The following is a 17,005-nucleotide window of genomic DNA, read 5'->3' as shown; positions in this document are numbered from 1 at the left end:
AGCCCAGCGTTAGCAGAAGCCACCGCAGGAATAAGCCTCTTCACAACTCCTGCGACAAACGCGGTAGAAAACATTTTTAGAAATTCAGCGCCACAGATGCCTGAGATTTAGTCGTACCGATTCTGTCCTGAAGAGGCAGACTGCTACATCACGTTAGCACCAAATAAAACAGGTTCACCTTGAGTGAGTCTGTACGTCACACCCGTGATGTTGAACTCTGCAGCTCTTTCCTGGGCGCGTTCAAACACCCACTGGATATGCTCTGGATTGTCTCCATCTAAGCCGGTCTCTAAATTAGAAGAAGACACGTGTGTGTTTTTGTCTTTATCCCAGCAGTTGATGTGTACTTCCTGTGGCTAACGTCTACAGGAATGCACGTTAAATGTTACTGTTTACCTCCAAATGGATTTTCTTTTGGCCACTGCAGAATTCTGGCATATTCAATGCAATGTTCAGGTATCCTTGGCATTGATGCAATGGTGCACATGGGGAAATTTATCTGTGGATTGTAACATACATTATTAGTGTGAAAGCATTTGAACAACGAACATAATTACATCATGATGAAAAATTCACTCCAACCCTTCCCTCCACTGGGGGTCACCAAAGTGGTAATTGGGATGCTACTCTCTGTTTGTGTTTTCACCATATTAACCACTGCAGGGTTAAATATTAAAAGTCACCTGTGGTGGGTACAGCTCTAGTGTACAGTCGATACACGCAGTCATGCCGGGTAAAATGACACGAGCATTTCCTTTAAAGCCTTCTGTCCCTCCATCAATGAGGGGAATGATGGAACTGGGATCCAGAACTCCATCTTCATAACACAAGAGGGAAATCTGAAGAATGACGATGAGATTGTCAGTCACCACACATTTTTTTGAGAGTATTTTAATCAAATGGAACTTCATTGTCCTACCAGCATTCCGTTCATCCAGCGTCGAGCGATGATAGAGTCCAGTCCACAGACGATGATATGGAACTCTGGGGAAGGGTTAAAATAAAAAATAAAAATTAATTAAAAAATTGTTTTTTTTTTATATAAAGTTGAATGTGAAAAAAACACTCACGTCTATAGAAGGATTCATCAAAGTCTTGAATCTTTTTAAAGTGACTGCATATCAATAATAAGGAACAAAGTGCATCATTGTCAAATCAATAATATCAAATTTGAAATGAACCAAAGCAGCGTTAGAAACTGCTGAGGAGGATACGGAGTGACTTTACATCCTGGGACTCGATTGTTGATGAAGTCAGCAGCCACGTCTGCCTTTGGTCGACCGACATCTCTAGGCCTGAATTGATGTGTAAAGGAAATACATGTCAGATAATACCATACAGGGGCAAAAGAGTAACTGATGCAAAAAAAATATATATTACATTAATATTTGTGTTACAGATGACTGGAAAAACATCATTAAATCTACCTGAAGAGAAACTGCCTATTGAGGTTGGACACATCAATAGTGTCCATGTCAACCACATGGATGAGACGAAATCCAGACAAGGCCTAAAAGACAACAAAAAAAGATTACATTAAACTTTAACTTTTTTTACAACTACTATGTTTACAGCGATGAAGATCAGAGGTTTTCCTACCAGATCTTTGAGTAGTTCACATCCGAGTCCCCCGGCACCGATGACCAGAATCTTACATGTGTCCAACAAAAACTGTAGAGACTGAAATCATAAACATATTTTAAGAACTAAATGTATGAAGAAATTAAAAATAAATAAATAACAGTATGTTCTCATAGTATGTATGCATCATTTTATAGACATACTTATGCATTACCTCAGTGCTGGGCTCAAAGTCAGGATGGGTAAATGGACCGGTTCTTTCCAAAAACTTCTTTACATGATTCCACCGGCCATTCCAGTCAGAACCGCTGCCTATGTGTCCACCATCTACAGCCATTCTACAAACACAGCCACAGTGACTTGTATAACGACACGTGTATAACCATTTCTTATAACAGGTATGGTGACATTTGTGTTCTATTTTTTTATAGTCTTCATGTTTTATGACAGCACCAGTATTGGACAATTCATCAATTCCAGTTATGGAAATAATTTAAAGGGAAGTTTTCCTGACCAACTTTGCAAAAGCACAGCACATAATCAAGGCATTCGAAAGGCTGTATTTCACATCAGCAATTTAAGCTTAAAGATATGGCTAACTGCTGTTAAGAAGGAACTCCAATATAGAATGAATTGGCTGAAAATTTACATATATTCACAATCACAATTCTAGGTTTTGAAGAAATTTGTATGCCAACATGATATCATAAATATAGACGTTATCGGTTAAAACTGGATCATAAATGATCTGCGTTACTGAGTTCGTGCGCAGATATTATGTTCACTGGCGGTTTCAGTTTCAGCGTAGTGCTAGGCCTGTCTGTTAGATCATCATTGTAATTGGATTTATTATGTTCAATCATTGATAGATAATACGACGATCTAACTGCATTATTAAGGCTGTCCCGTTGTTTCTGGTCGAGTCTCCTGGCCCAGCAGTCGCTGCTCACAGTGCAACGCAAACCTGCTGCCAGTCAGAGACCTTTATTTAGCATTCGTCACTAACTTCTCAGTCAGGTCCTCTAATCGCCTTCTTTTCTTCTCCCTGGAAGGAGAGGTAAAACCAGAGTGAAGCCATGTCGTGTTGACCATAAACCAACAAAGTTTACACAACAAAAAATTATATTTTTTATCCATTGAGACTTACGGCTCCTCGGCATCCGCCATACTTTCACGGTCCCATGTCCTCGATTCTGGCTGTTGTGTTCGCGAGAGTCAAGTCTGCGCTTCGCTGCGCATGCAACGATTGAGCACAACTTCAGTGTGTATGAGAAACATATTTTTGCATTGACATAAATATTATGTTGGCTTTAATTCAATCTAAATAATATTGACATTAAACATGTAGTATTTATAATGTGTAGTGTAAATTTAGCAACATCTAGTGGTAAAGGTAGGCATTGTGGTTGTCTTGACATCGTCTGACAAAGGACGTAATCTTAATATGACGTAGGTCAAATAGCTCTAGAGAAAAACAATCTTTTTTATTTTATTCTTCAAGGTATAATTACCTAATTTAATTCGTTGATTTAACTTGAGTGTATACATAAGTTAAGTGTATATATTTTTGTAGGTACTGTATGTGATACTGTGGCCAAAAGCAGTGTCCGTTGTTTTTGTTCCTGTGAACGGTTGGTGGGAAAAAAGCTAGAACCGCCACCGGCCCTGATACTTAAAAGTCATTAATTCTTGATAGTAAAGATATAAAAGCATTGATACTAATTTTTATAAATATTATATTTGGGTGGAACAAAAGCTAGAACTGCCACCGGCCCTGATACTTAAAAGGCATTAATTCTTGAGAGTAAAAATATAAAAGCATTAATACTAATTTTTATAAATATTATATTTGGATTACAAAATAATTTTACAAATATATAATACAAGAAACCTCGAAGGCTTATTATTTGTGATAATGCGCATTTTATTGCACAGACCTTAAAGCACGTCTTAGTTCGAAAGTCTCGCGAGACATTACGCGGGCTCAGTAAGCGCATCATTACGCTACATTCCCCTCCTCACAGCATCAGCTGATCTGTCAAAATAATACGCAGCAGCTTGTGCGGTTATGTGTGTTTGAACGACACGTTGAAGCCATGGCAGCCAAGATGGAGCTCGCTCCCCTCAGACCGTGGGATGACTTCTATCCCGGGACGGACAGATTCGCCAAACCAGACTTCGGCGATTTAACCAAGTGGAACAACAGAGTGATTAGTAATCTGCTCTACTACCAGACCAATTATTTCGCCGTGGCTGTAGTGGTGTTCGTCATTGTTGGGTGAGTCGTGGTACAGTGCTAACGCAGCCAGGCTCTCTGTTTAATTAGTCTGCATACCACCATGCACCCACACCCACTCTGGATGTTATTTCTATGAACATGCTGTGCCAACATCCGTGTCCATGATACCCTTGTGCTCTTTATACATTTGCCGTATTTGGCCCATACTCGTGGCATTTGCCAGCTCACCTCAGTCAGTATATCAGTACAGAAAACAAACAGTACTTTTCCCACACTATTTCCACAGACTTTGTTTTATATTAAAAAAACGATCATCGATGCTGCGTTAGCCTAGAAATGGTGGCTGCCGTGGCTGTTTGATCTGCATCAATACAATAAGGAGATGTTTGAGATTCTGAAGGGTACAATACTGATTTTTAAACAGATATGTGCATGAAAGGTTTTTGGTTATTTTTTGTAGTTTTCATAAATTACCCTCAAGTTAGATTGGATTACTTTAAACTTTATTACCACTACACGTCACTACGAGTCAGCGAAATGTTGTTAGCCTCTGAGTTAGCCTGTGAGTGCAAAAGAGTAGTTTTTAATAAACATAGTATAGTATAAATAAAAGCACCGACTGTTACAGGCTGTTACAGTCGTGTACCGTTAGTACTGTTTGAGTAGAAACAGTTGTGCAGTGATCACAGGATTGAACTAAGGTGAAGCAGTGGGCTATATATAAAATATGAACAGTTAACTATGGCTGTGGATTTAAATCAGTGGTTATTTAAGGTGTTACACAGTGTACTGCCTTGAGGCTGTGTTCTCAAGTCTAAAAAAATAGATTGTACGTACCACAGTGGTTTGCCTTCCACAGTTTTGGAACCACCCATTTAAATTACAGTCTATGTAATGTATGCAGTAGATGGTATATAAAAGTAAAACATGGCCGTGGTTCTCATCTCCTAAACCCAGCAGGGTGTTTCAGTGACCATCACGTTAACATTAAACTACTTTTGCCTCCTGCGCAGGAAGTGGGTTCTGACAGTGAGGCCACTTCCTTTTGAATAAACAAGCATTCTAGTTGCAAATCAAGACCAACACCACAGATGCAGCTGATGAACATCATATGATGGAAAATTCCGTGCACAATAAACCCCAACGACAGCCGACAGATGACAGTTGGTCAGTGCTACGGGGATGACTTTCACAAACAGACACAAAAGATTTAAAACAAAAAACAAAAAACACCTACAACAGGTAAAAACTGAAGCTTTTTACCTGAATCTGGTACAATCAGCGGCCATCTTTGTTTTGTTGTCTTAGCAGAAAATGATTTGAGGAGTAGAAATTACAAGCCACTAGGTTTCATTAATTACTCTTTCTTTTCCATTTTTATTGTTCTATGGTCTATAATAATTGAATATTAAATTCATGTTGTTGTTTGTTTTTTTGACACATCTCACTCTTCTAGGAACCAAAGTTCCACATCAAGTTAGCTGTTGAAGTTTCCACCAACAGGTTGTGCTATTTTTAGACGACCATCAGGGAACTAAAGCTTCGTTTCTTGGCGTGTACAATATTCAGGTTCCTGAACCCGTTTGGCATGTTCTTGGGAGGAGCTGTGGTGACTCTCGTCTTCATGGGCTCCGTGTGGGCAGGAGAGAACACAGCAACTATCAAGAACTTTAAAAAAAAGAACCCCACCCTGTTTGTCATCGGAGTCATGGCCACCAGCTACTTCCTGCTGTCGCTGTGTGGCGGCGTCATGGTGTTCATCTTCGGAATCACCTTCCCTTTGTTGTGTAAGTCGATGCCTGTTTGATCTTTTTAACACCACTGTCAAAGACTAAACACCTACATCTCAAAACGGAGGTGAACAAATACCGGGTCGCAGACCAGTACTGGCCCGTTGGTCATTTAGTACATGGCCACAGAGAAAAGATTTTAATTAGCAGTTTATGTGTTTTAATATGTTTTAAAAATAACAGCATCACTCCCAAATAATTAATATATTTTACATTCATTAAGATTTCATTTTATGTTTTCTCTAAAAGTTAGAAAGTCTCTCAAAACACAACTGTCAAATATCTTAAAATATCTTAAACTAGAGTTCCCCAAACACTTTATTTTGAAATTGACAAAATATTAAAACTTTCAAAACATGTTATTCAAAATAAAATCTCCATCTTAAGAAAACGAAAAGGCCCACAGAGGAAAGACAAGACAAGCTTTGGGGTTCAAAAATAACAGGAAGTTCAATAAATGTGGCGTTCAGTGTTCGGTGAAATCGACAAAATAAAAATAAAACTCACAATGAGATCTATTTTTATTTTGTCGATTTCACCAGTCCGGGAAAACTGTTTCACAAGAAACCAGTAGGATTCTTTTACATGTTTTTGTATATATTTACTATCTGTACTTTGCTGTTTTCCCCTGTACTTTGCAAGTTTCCAGTTTGTTTGCCATCTTAGAAACTACCAGTGAGTCACAGAGAGCTTGATTATGGTTTTCACTGAAGGTGTGACCAAGTTTTTCCAAAGGCTGACTCACCATGTTGGACAGTTTTTGCAGTATCACTAACATGACTCACTGCATGGCCTTCAATCTGGGCCCAAAGCTGCAGGTTAAACTGTGGAGCTAGCTATACAGTAGGTTAGCAGCAGGAGCCGTATGTTCCTCTAGGTTGTTTAGATCTTTAATTATTGCAGCAAATATAGCTGCTCCAACTCGGTGGATGAAAGACGAGGAGTTTTTTTGAGCCGTTCCCCGGGGCCGTGCCCACTCCTGCTAATGTTGTTTGGTTGCTACGTGTCTCTGATTTGTACAGAACTACATTTACAGACTGATGTCATGCTTTTAGTATCTGCAGTGGGAATAAAAGATGGCCTGACCCTACACCTGCTCGGGTTTGCGGCCATCTGTCCATGCAAAAAAATAATGACTCAAATTTTATATTTTTATCAGAGCTGTTGAAATGACAAATTCATTGCGTTGTTAAATTTGTTTTATTCTGTATATCTGATAATTCCACCGTCCGTCCACTCACCGTCGATACGCACATTTTTTTTTTATTCTGTATATCTGATAATTCCACCGTCCATCCACTCACCGTCGATACGCACGCTGTTATTTTCACACACTGTGGAAAAAACTGTGTTCTGCTTCGTGAAGCACCATGAGTTTAAAATACTCATCACCCAGCATGCATTTGTGGAGGCTTCATCTTCAGGTGAGACCCAACTCCTAATGCGTTCTACAAGACACCATGAAGATGAACAGTAATGGCTAAAATCCACCAACCGTATTAAGCACATTTTTTAGTACTTTTTGCACATCTTTTCTTGACATTTTATTAATAATTCCATTATTTGGATAAGTCATGTGTGAAACACCTACCATCTACCTTTTTCTTTTATATCTTTGAATATATTTATGTTAATCATGGTTAATTACAATTACAACTAATCGCGACTAATCTACAGCTACCCTGTGATTAATCTTTTTTTTTTCCTGTTTTCCTGTTTGATCGCCCTAATCTTTGTGTCAAATCAACGGTCTTCCTCTCTCTGCAGTAATCCTGATCCATGCCTCCCTGAGACTGCGCAACATGAAGAACAGGATGGAGAACAAGATAGAGGGCGCTGGGCTGAAAAAGACACCCATGGGCGTCATCATGGACCTCCTGGATCAACAGGAGGAGAAAATCAACAAGATTCAGGATTTCATTGAAGGCAAACTGAAGGAATAGAAAGGCTGAAATTGTGGAGTGAGTGGAGGAGGTGAAGTGTCATCCAGTCTAGAGTTAGGGTTTTTTTTTCTCAGCTTTGTACCTCACAGTATGTCACCTTTTACCTCCCCTGTTCCCCCTCTGTTAATGCAAAGTTACTCAAGTGTGTCCATGTACCTTATTACTCCATGCATTTAACTCTGTTTCCATCTGATGACGGAATACAGAGACAGGCACAATAAAATGATGATGAGATTTCTTTTCCAAAGACTAAAAGTTTGATCATTCCTTTTAACAGCTCATGTTCCAAAATGCAGAATTCTTTGAGGGTTTGTAGGATTTCAGCAAAGGGAAAAGTTGAGCGTTTTCACACAGTTCGACAACAGCTCCATCCTTTCATTTTGCTACCTCAAAACAGACCTGATTTTTTTTTTTTTTAACAGCTCTCTGATTTACAGCCATACGTGAGATTAACATCAGGTTTATGTAGAAGCTGTGTGAGTACTGATCTCAGACCAGTTTGTTTCCGGTTTATACATTATTATGTATACGGCCATAATTAATAATATTCAACGTTCAAATATTACATGTTTGCACAGTTCCTTACCACAGAGGCTGTACCGAGTGTATCCCCTCTGTCCATAGCTATGCAATTAAAAAAATAAATAAATAAAAGAATGGCAAGCGCAGCTGTATTATTTGAATATTATGCCATGTTGTTGACTTGTCTGTTGGTGTTTTAGATCTGTCTTTGTTGTCATACAGTTATTTAGCATGCACTAAAGCGTAAATGGTTGCATATGAAAAATTGCGAAACCACGCGAGGGGTAAAAGCAAATGCAACAAACCTGTGTTATAAGATATGGGATTAAATCTGTCATCTCAAATGTTGGGTATATTACTGCAGTACTCCTGTTAGACATGGCAGTTGTTTCTCGTTGCTTTTCGTCCCTAAACTGCAGTTTGTGCATGCTGCCGTCACAAATTGCAGCCCAGACTGAATGTGTATGTATACTATAAAATACCAATGTGTCATTGTATGGTTTATTTTAGTTTTTTGTTTTTTTTTCGAGAACGTGATGAATAAATAAACAAACCTTTGTTTTGTTTTTGAGAACGTGATGAATAAATAAACAAACCCAAAGAAATGAAAATAAAATTCTAGAAGTATTTCTGTGTTATTAAACACTAAATGACATTATAATTTATGCTTCCATGCACTGCATGTTTCAGACTGACTGTGTTTTTGAACATAAATTTCCCCAAAAAGAAGTGAAATATTTTATAGCAAAAAGTATGTAAATAAAAGAATTGCTGCATAAACATCTATTTTATATTTAATTCAAAAGCCACTGCTGATCTGATTCAGTAACAGGAGTCAAAAACACCAGCCTGGTTCTCCAGTCCTTATCTTCATTCTACAGCATGAACATGTAGGACCTCACTGAGATACTGTAACACAACAGAACAACTACACCTCGTGTGTAAACAAAAATAAAATCACTACACATTTACAAACTTCCCCTGAACAGGGCAACTGGTAAGAAACGTGTTGCAAATAAATACAGACATTTTTCGTAGACGTTAGCGCCTCAGAAGAGACTGGTCTCAGACGATTCCAGCATTTTGGGAAGTGGTACCTGTGGATGAGACCCAAATGAATGGAAGGCTTTTTAATACAATCTTTCAGATTAAATAGTAAAAAAAAAAATATACTAAAGATGGCTTGATACAACTTTTTCATCATCATTCCGATATGATACTGTTACTACAACTAGGAGTATCTGCCAATACCTTGTTTTGTTTGACTATAATTTTTTCTGAAATTTTGACCAGTACTGACATCATTCCGATATGATACTGTTACTACAACTAGGAGTATCTGCCAATACCGATATCAATCCAATGCCTTGTTTTCTTTGACTATATTTTTTTCTGAAATTTTGACCAGTACTGATCCTGAGTATCACATCAAGCCATCCTTAGTTTATACTGGAATGCACCATAGAAGATTCAACAATTGAAATCTTGACATTTTCATGCTGTCAACAATTATAGACAAGTGTATACGTTTCTATCTGTAGTTTTTTTTTTTCAATTCAAAACTGCAGAAAGTGCAGATTTAAAAGAAAAAAAAGGTTTGCGGCCCACTGGTGGGACTGTGCTATTGCCTAGTGTGGCCAAACAGTAATCGTTTGCTTTAAATACTTCAAAAGTCAAAAAAAGCTGTTTCACAGTAAAGATATAAAAGTTCAGATTTAAAAGAAAAAAGCTGTTTCACAGTAAAGATATACACCTGCCTCAAACCTGTCATACAGCACTGCAGTTGTTCACCTTCATCTTAGCTAACCAGTTCCCACATGGGATACTTACAGATTTCAGATACGCCACGTTGCTCTTTTTGATTTCACTCAGGAGCTGGTCACGTGGCGTGAGGTCAACCTTCGGAGGCACTCGTCGACGGGGAACAGGCTTCAAAGTTTTAATCACAGCGGTCAGGTTGGGCCTTTCGTCTGTCGTCTCGGAGCTGCCTCCGTCTTTGACTCTGGGTGTTTTCTTCAGTTGGAAACTGGCCCTCTCTGGTCTTCTGTTGTCTCTGGGGTCCTGGTCCAGGAACGGATCACGTTTCTTGGGCGTCCTCTTCAGCTGCACTTCCCTTATTGAACTTGTGGGCTCGGCTTTGTGTTGTTTAGGAATTCCTTTCTGTTTGAGCTTCTTCTGAGGCTGCGGCTTCTGAGGCTCTGGCTCTTCTGGCTTTGGCTGCTGCTGTGTTAGAGGAATGCCATTATGTTCTGACGAGGGTTTGACGAGCCCGTGCTCCTGCAGGAGCTCCAGTGGCGGAACATAGCCCAGCATCTCAAGTAAGCCAGGAGGCAGGTTAAGACTGCTTTCACAAATCTGCATCAGCTCCTTCTGCTCCCTCATCTGCTGCTGCTTCTGCTCCTCCTTCCTCAGCTGCCTCTGACGGTCCAGGTTTCTGGTTAGTAAGTTCGTGACCACCATCCTGGGCCCCGGCTGCTCAAAATGATACCCCATCTTCAGGAGTGTGTTGTTGGCTTTCAGCAGGCGTGAAATCTCCATCTCAGCGTGGTGGCCCAACATGTGCCTCTGGTTGTGAAACCGCAGCTCAGTGAGAGTCTCGTTGAACTGCAGGCAGCGGATGATGGCTACGATGCCCTTTCCCGTAACAAAGTTTGACTCAATGTTCAGAGTCGTGATGCTGCGATTCTCTCGTAACATGTTGGCCAGGTTGAAAGCTATGTTCTCATCCACGCCGGTGTTGGCTATACTGAAGGTTTTCACGTGTTTGTTCTTCTTCAAAGCATTGACGTAATCCAGAAGCATCTCTTTAGGAATATTTTCTATATTGTTGAGGTTCACCTCCGTGACAGATGGGTTGTTGTTGCGAATCCTGTCCAGCGTCGACTCCAGGTTGGTCTCATTTCCTGAAGGTCTTGACGTCATTTTGATATTATTCAGGGCCAACTTGGGAATTTTTAACTTGTTGATTTTTTTCTCTTCCTTCGGCGGGAGCTTTTCGTTGTTTTCGTTCTCCTCTGGGGTTTCATTTTTAGCAGGTGGGGTGTCACCTTTTGGTTCTTCCTTCTCTTCCACGTCTGGTGTGCTCACTTCAGGGGCTGAGCTCTGCTTATTCTTTACATCCGTTGAAGCCTCATCGCTGCACTCGCTTTCCTTTTTAATCCTGTCTGCATTGTTGTCTTGAAAAGACACCGGCGTGACTGTGTTTTCATCCTCTGGCACCTTTACATCATTTTTCACTTCCTCCTTGTCCTTTTTGTCTGCATTTTCAATGATTTCCTCAATTATCTCCTCTTTTTCGTCATTTTTCACAACTTCCTCCTTGTCCTTTTCATTGGCAATTTCAATGATTTCCTCAATTATCTCCTCAATGATTTCCTCTCCGTTCTGACCATCGACCGTTTCTTCCTCAATGACTTCCTCTATCACTTTATACTCGTCATATTTCACATCGTTGCCTTCATTTTCTTTCTTTGCAGCTTCATCCCTCAGAGTTTTCTAATCAAACAATAAATCAAAACATCATGATTTAGACAATTTCAGATCGGTTCTATAACTGGGAAAACTCTTTGATGATATATTATTTTTCTAAGGATTTGGCCTCCTACCTCACTGGGCAGAAGAGTTGCTGGTACTCTCTCTTCCTCCAACATACGTTTGGACTCTTTCTCCCAGTAGAGGTAACCCACCAGTGACCTGTGGTCAAACGTCCCGGTTGGCGTCTTTTCTGTCTGGTCCTTCTGTCTTTGTCCGACCGGTACGCTCTCATCTGGGGCAATGATAACGTCCATCTCACTCTGGAGCTCCTTAAGCTCCTCGGGTGATAGCATGGCCAGGAGCTCATCTTCATCGATGTCCTCGTCACTAAGGTCCTCATTGTTTCTACCGTTTGACATGTTGGTACACGTTAGCCTCCTGCTAGTTCTGAAATTGAAAATAAAAAAACTAGGATAGCTTCTGTCCCGTCTGAGACACAGAGAGGAGCAAACTGAAAAGACACTGGGACAGACGTTGGCTAAAAACCCCGGCTCCCGTGGAGCCTAAAATTAACCCACACGAAGAGCATGGAAGATATTTAAAGTACAAGCAGAGGGGAGACTTGCTCACATTCTTATTTAAACCCCCCTCCCTCTAACAGATGGCCCCACAGTCTAACAGTCATGATCTTTGGGATGACAGTTGCTTGAGGGACAGAACGGAGAGTTTGAGTGACAGCGGCAGGTGGGAGGGTCGGGTGTTCTCCGCAAACAGAAAACAGTGCAGCGCCACAACAAACCTATGAGCCAGTACGGATAATCTTCTCTTCGGGGAAATTGATTCTCCCAGAGGGGGGGACATCAAGAGGGGGGTGCATCATCATGTTTGACATCGTAGCTCAAAGTCAAATTAATGTCTTTATGTCATTTCACCTCTGACTTTTTCACCTTAGACCTGTGGTATTTCTCAGCTCATTTATCCACATATTACATCAGGGGTCTACAATGTGTCTTAGGACAAGGACCCCCCCTCGAACCTCCCCAAACTGCTGCAGAGATGGAGAGAGCAGGAAATACAAGTTTTGTTTTATATGAAGTCGTGGCTGGTGCTTTACATAAAACCTCACCGTGTATTTTACATTCAGTTCAAAGGTACAAGCCAGGAATCAAACTTAGTGTTGAACTAGATACAAATATTATCCAAAAATTGTTTTCTTGGAGGCTACATATCTTCAAAATGTCTAGTATTTTTATTGTTTATTGCTATATATTTATTAATATTGTTTTCATTTTAAAACATTTTTTTATTTAATTGTTCCTCTGTCCATTGTTGCCGCAACATTTCAATTTCCCAAATTGAGCGTAGCTGTTGGCAGTGCAGACACAGCATGGTCCACGACCCAGATGTTTGCTTTCAAATAGAAAAAATACAAAAGAACCACCCTTTTCTGGCCCCTCTAGAGGCCAGGACCCCCATGTTGAAAACCTTTGGCCATCTTCCACCCACACCAGTCGAGACAGTGAGGACCGTTCTCTGTCACACGTGTTTATTCACATCGTCGTTTCCAGTGGAAAATAATTTATGACAACATCTAACAACAAATCTCTACACACCGACTGTACAAATGTGAGACACAGAGTGAAATGGACATGAAGACGCTTTTTTACGGCAGTGCTCTGCGGTTGATATAAAAACAAAAGAGGTTGATAAGAAAATCATGTTCTCACCATGCATTTAAAACACTACGGCACAGACATGGAAAATATTCTATAAACAATATTCACATAATACATTCAGTTCAAGAAGGACACGGAGTCTAAAATGGAAACACACAGTGGGTTCTAATGACCGTCCAATCTCTTTTTGGACATTTTTCAACTCTATTTCACAGAGACAGTGGAGGTGAAATATCGTAGTCTGTTCTATGACCTGTCTACTTCCTGCTAAAACACACGTTGTTGACCATGTACTGTATGAAATCGACGTAGCTATCGAACACGGAGTGAGCATTTTCCAAACAATTTCATTAAAACAACATGGGTAACTCAACTTTAAGAGTAAGTCAAAAAGTTCCAAGACAGATTATATATAATTTAAAAAAAATTAAAACAGGTCAAGACACATCTAATGGGCCTGGGGGTTCCCAGGTCAATCTGCATTGTATTTTACTTTGAAAAACAGACTATTTAGTCTGCTCCTCTTTTTAGTGCTGAACTCAGATTCAGGTTTTTTTTTTTTATCATTTGAATTTTGGCAAAAATTTGTTGAAGAAAGTCACTTCAGCGGTTCATTAAAAAGGTGGGAAAGCCACCAAAAAAGGTGTATTAAAATGGTCCGTGCAAAAAATGATGTAGCATAAAACCAATTGGTGGGGCAAAACTATTGGGGACCAACATATTAAGTGTCACCAACAGTTTTTCATTACATCTTTGCCAAGCATTGAGTCAAATAAACAGTGATGAAATTAGAGCAAAAACGTCAGTGATTAACTAGACTTGAAAGGGATCTGCTGATATTGTCCAAACTTTCATCTGGCTTGGTCTATGTTTTCTCCAAAACTGTAGAAAAATTCCAAACAAACTGTATTTTTGAGTCCAAAGATGAAGTGAAGAAGCAGGTTCTGACTTGGTGTCAAAGATGTCCGCCAGAATTTATAAAAAGCAGGATTTTCGCTGACGGAAACACTGAACTGGGAGATACAGTTTACAGAAAAACACTTTTGTTATTTATTGATTTTCTTTTTTTCTTGCCTTAAAATCTTTGTAAATGCCTCAGCATACGTGATCTACTGTGTATTTCTCTAAGGAGGATTTAAAATGACAAAGACGATAATGATTCCCATACCCTAGTGACGTTTGAAGTCTCCAATGAATGCTAATCAAGTGAGAAGTAATCACTTATTCCTAAAGAGTTACTTCCACCAACCGAACATTTCAGCCTTTCTCTCACTAATCACTTCAGACTTCTGTGTCCAGTTTTTATATACAGCCGATGGTCAAAAAAAAAAGAAAATTCTATTTCACCCTAGCTACACAGTCATGTTTTGATCCAGTGCATTCATGTCACATCTTGGTATTGACACTGTTTCTCAAATGTACACTTCCTCTACTCCAAGGCACATGGGAAAATCATTCAAGAGTGTCATTAATACAGTATATTCCGAGGTTACTTCCATATGAGAACAGTTATGCTGCCAAAGATGTACAGAATGTCTCCCATGGTCCGTGAGAGTCACGGCAGCCCAACAGTTGGACGTATACAGTACACCCTTCTCTTCAGCTTTCTCCCCTGTATGTGCTGCTTGCCCTGGTTTCATTTGTGCCAAGGTTTGATTTGGTCCTCTTTAGTACTTTAGTAGTAGCCTCCATTCACGTGTAACCTGTAGAAGAATTGACAAAATGTTTTTAATTTGTTTTTTTGTTTGTTTTGTTTTTTTGTAGCTTAACTGGTTGAGAACGACAACCACAGGATGACAGTGAGAAGAGGAAATGGTATAAAAAAACAAAAGGTATGGAGTCTTCTGCTAGTTCTGATATTTTAATTTATTATTATTGTTATTATTATTAATATTATAACACCGGAAAAGATACGGTACTGATGCTTTAATTGGCGCTAAGTCACTCAACTGTGGTGAACCGAAATGGCTAAACCAACTAGCATGTAGCTGCTAGCATGACTTGTGCCTTTTTGTACATCTATGTACGTATTGCTAAATTACGTCACTATGCTTGTTAATTTATTTTTATCATCGTCACATTATTTACAACACAACAGTGTTTTATTTAGTTTTATTTATTATTGTTTTTGCGGTTTTCTTAAATTAAAAAACGTTAAATAAAAAGTGAATCAATGCAGACAATTAAAGAGGTCAGCTTTCTCTCCAATTCCGTCTGAACTACGCCACTCGGTGGGTCATTGCCATATTACAGGTAAAGAGCGAGGGGTAGTTAATATGGTTTTGTTAAATATAAAATAAAAAATAAATATAAAATATTTAGATAAAATTATTTCATTCAAAAGTGTTCAATATCCAGAACACAATGATATCACAGTGTGAGTAAATATCTTTTTACCATATCTTTATTTTTTTGTATTATTACTTAGATTAAACTATTTCATTTAAAAGTGTTCAGTATCCAGAACACAATGGTATCACAGTGTGAGTAAATATCTTTTCACCATATCTTTATTTTTTTGTATTATTATTAATCTGTTAGAGCTAGCAAAATGGCAGTGTTCATGTGGGATTTTTAAAAATAATACATCACGTCATGCATTCTCTTCATGATAAAAAAAAAACACAAATCACATTATGAGAAATGTGAATGGATTCACTAATATACAAGCATGCAGATGAGCATGAAAGGCGACTTGAATCATGACACATACAGTCAGGTAGCCCACCGGTCTCACCCTTAGGTACTAGAGTGGTTGTCTATCTGTTGGTCTATACTAGTAGCTTCAGCACCAACCATCTCAACTGACTCAGAATTATTGGGCTCAGTGTCAGAGACTTTGTTTTCTGGGGAACCTCTGCACCAATGGGCATTAATGTTGTGTCAGAGCATGAGGGAGAGAAGAGAGAGAAGACTTTGTAGTTAGGTTTTCACAGGACCCTCAGTTTGAGGTCAAACCAGCAGAAAATCCTGGGGAAAGAAACTTATTTTTTCAGACGCAGAGAAATGCAGAATAATAATAATAGTACCTTAAGTCACCGTGTGCATTATACAGTATATGTGCAGTATATGTATCTGAACCCCTGCAAAAAATCTTGTGAAATCCCGTGTGTGATGTGCATGTATTTATATCTATCTAATCTTCTGTCTTCTAATGTGCCTAATTAAATATGTCAAATTTCCTCATAAACAATATTCATCTACAATACAGCAAAATTTAAACATTTCCCAATAATATTTGTAAAACTTCATCTGCTCTTTTTTATATATATTTTACATTTTCTCTGTGTGTGCAGTGTAAAGGTTTAAAAACTGCAGTATTCACCTGCCGTGTGAGGGACTGCGGTTGTACTTTCCGTGGGCTCCAGGCTGAGAGTACTGAGGTCTGTCTGGTGTCTCGTACTCTGCCAGGCCGACTGCCAGTTGGCTGCGCCAGTTGCCTGTGCTGTCTGCTGATGACACTGTAAACAGGACATTTATCAATGTTGGGTATTTTATGGGCTTTTTTTAGCAACAGTTTATCTGAGAGACAAAAGAAAAATGTCCAGTGGAAGTTCTACATCCCAGAGACTGAATTAGACTGTGTAGACCCACTATTTTAGACTTTTTTCGAAAGCTGTTAATTGAGATCCTCTCACCTGAGGAGAAGGAGGTGGTTCTGCTGGAGTGGCTGAAGGCTGCTGGCATGGTCTGGTAACCGAGACTGAGCTGAGAGCCGTTGTCAAAGTCATAAATCCCCCTCCCTCCCTCCCTGTGGCCCCGGTTGCGGTGGTACCCGCC

General features: G+C 39.4%; 4 protein-coding genes across 4 annotated transcripts in view; 1 reads left to right on the top strand and 3 right to left on the bottom strand.

Annotated features, from left to right (window-relative positions):
- The window catches only part of uba3 (ubiquitin-like modifier activating enzyme 3), a 4,067-nt gene extending 1,236 nt beyond the window's left edge, over window positions 1-2,831 (bottom strand). The window contains exons 1-12 of the mRNA XM_008319210.3: window positions 2,729-2,831; window positions 2,588-2,626; window positions 1,796-1,919; window positions 1,600-1,680; window positions 1,428-1,510; window positions 1,215-1,295; window positions 1,071-1,114; window positions 920-984; window positions 684-839; window positions 397-499; window positions 179-289; window positions 5-49 (exon numbers count right to left, since the gene is read on the bottom strand). Coding sequence (XP_008317432.1) covers window positions 5-49; window positions 179-289; window positions 397-499; window positions 684-839; window positions 920-984; window positions 1,071-1,114; window positions 1,215-1,295; window positions 1,428-1,510; window positions 1,600-1,680; window positions 1,796-1,919; window positions 2,588-2,626; window positions 2,729-2,748 — 952 coding nt within the window. The 5' untranslated portion in view covers window positions 2,749-2,831. The remainder of the gene's footprint in view (window positions 1-4; window positions 50-178; window positions 290-396; window positions 500-683; window positions 840-919; window positions 985-1,070; window positions 1,115-1,214; window positions 1,296-1,427; window positions 1,511-1,599; window positions 1,681-1,795; window positions 1,920-2,587; window positions 2,627-2,728) is intronic.
- A 719-nt stretch (window positions 2,832-3,550) lies between these two features.
- LOC103385347 (PRA1 family protein 3) lies at window positions 3,551-8,630 on the top strand. Its single transcript, XM_008319209.3, has 3 exons — window positions 3,551-3,859; window positions 5,390-5,607; window positions 7,378-8,630. Exons 1-3 carry the CDS (start codon window positions 3,678-3,680, stop codon window positions 7,551-7,553), a joined length of 576 nt encoding a protein of 191 aa, XP_008317431.1. The 5' UTR covers window positions 3,551-3,677; the 3' UTR covers window positions 7,554-8,630.
- A 1,212-nt stretch (window positions 8,631-9,842) lies between these two features.
- lmod3 (leiomodin 3 (fetal)) lies at window positions 9,843-11,968 on the bottom strand. The gene is made up of 2 exons (XM_025059154.1): window positions 11,681-11,968; window positions 9,843-11,570 (listed from the first exon to the last, which is right to left on the bottom strand). Exons 1-2 carry the CDS (start codon window positions 11,966-11,968, stop codon window positions 9,843-9,845), a joined length of 2,016 nt encoding a protein of 671 aa, XP_024914922.1.
- A 1,110-nt stretch (window positions 11,969-13,078) lies between these two features.
- The window catches only part of LOC103385357 (FERM domain-containing protein 4B), a 24,693-nt gene continuing 20,766 nt past the window's right edge, over window positions 13,079-17,005 (bottom strand). The window contains exons 22-25 of the mRNA XM_008319219.3: window positions 16,864-17,001; window positions 16,551-16,686; window positions 15,963-16,082; window positions 13,079-14,928 (exon numbers count right to left, since the gene is read on the bottom strand). Coding sequence (XP_008317441.1) covers window positions 15,965-16,082; window positions 16,551-16,686; window positions 16,864-17,001 — 392 coding nt within the window. The 3' untranslated portion in view covers window positions 13,079-14,928; window positions 15,963-15,964. The remainder of the gene's footprint in view (window positions 14,929-15,962; window positions 16,083-16,550; window positions 16,687-16,863; window positions 17,002-17,005) is intronic.

This window comes from Cynoglossus semilaevis, chromosome 10 (assembly GCF_000523025.1).
Source record: "Cynoglossus semilaevis isolate Cse_v1.0 chromosome 10, Cse_v1.0, whole genome shotgun sequence".
Classification (NCBI taxonomy): domain Eukaryota; kingdom Metazoa; phylum Chordata; class Actinopteri; order Pleuronectiformes; family Cynoglossidae; genus Cynoglossus; species Cynoglossus semilaevis.
The sequence above is the reverse complement of the archived record's forward strand: the minus strand, read 5'-3'. Positions and strand labels throughout refer to the sequence as shown.

Bases quoted from the DNA above. Each gene is read 5' to 3' on its own strand.
- LOC103385347 (XM_008319209.3), top strand. From the start codon at position 3,678: ATGGCAGCCAAGATGGAGCTCGCTCCCCTCAGACCGTGGGATGACTTC. The intron at 3,860-5,389 runs GTGAGTCGTGGT...TACAATATTCAG, and splicing joins GTGGTGTTCGTCATTGTTGG to GTTCCTGAACCCGTTTGGCA. The intron at 5,608-7,377 runs GTAAGTCGATGC...CTCTCTCTGCAG, and splicing joins AATCACCTTCCCTTTGTTGT to TAATCCTGATCCATGCCTCC.
- lmod3 (XM_025059154.1), bottom strand. From the start codon at position 11,968: ATGTCAAACGGTAGAAACAATGAGGACCTTAGTGACGAGGACATCGAT. The intron at 11,571-11,680 runs GTAGGAGGCCAA...TTGTTTGATTAG, and splicing joins CAACTCTTCTGCCCAGTGAG to AAAACTCTGAGGGATGAAGC.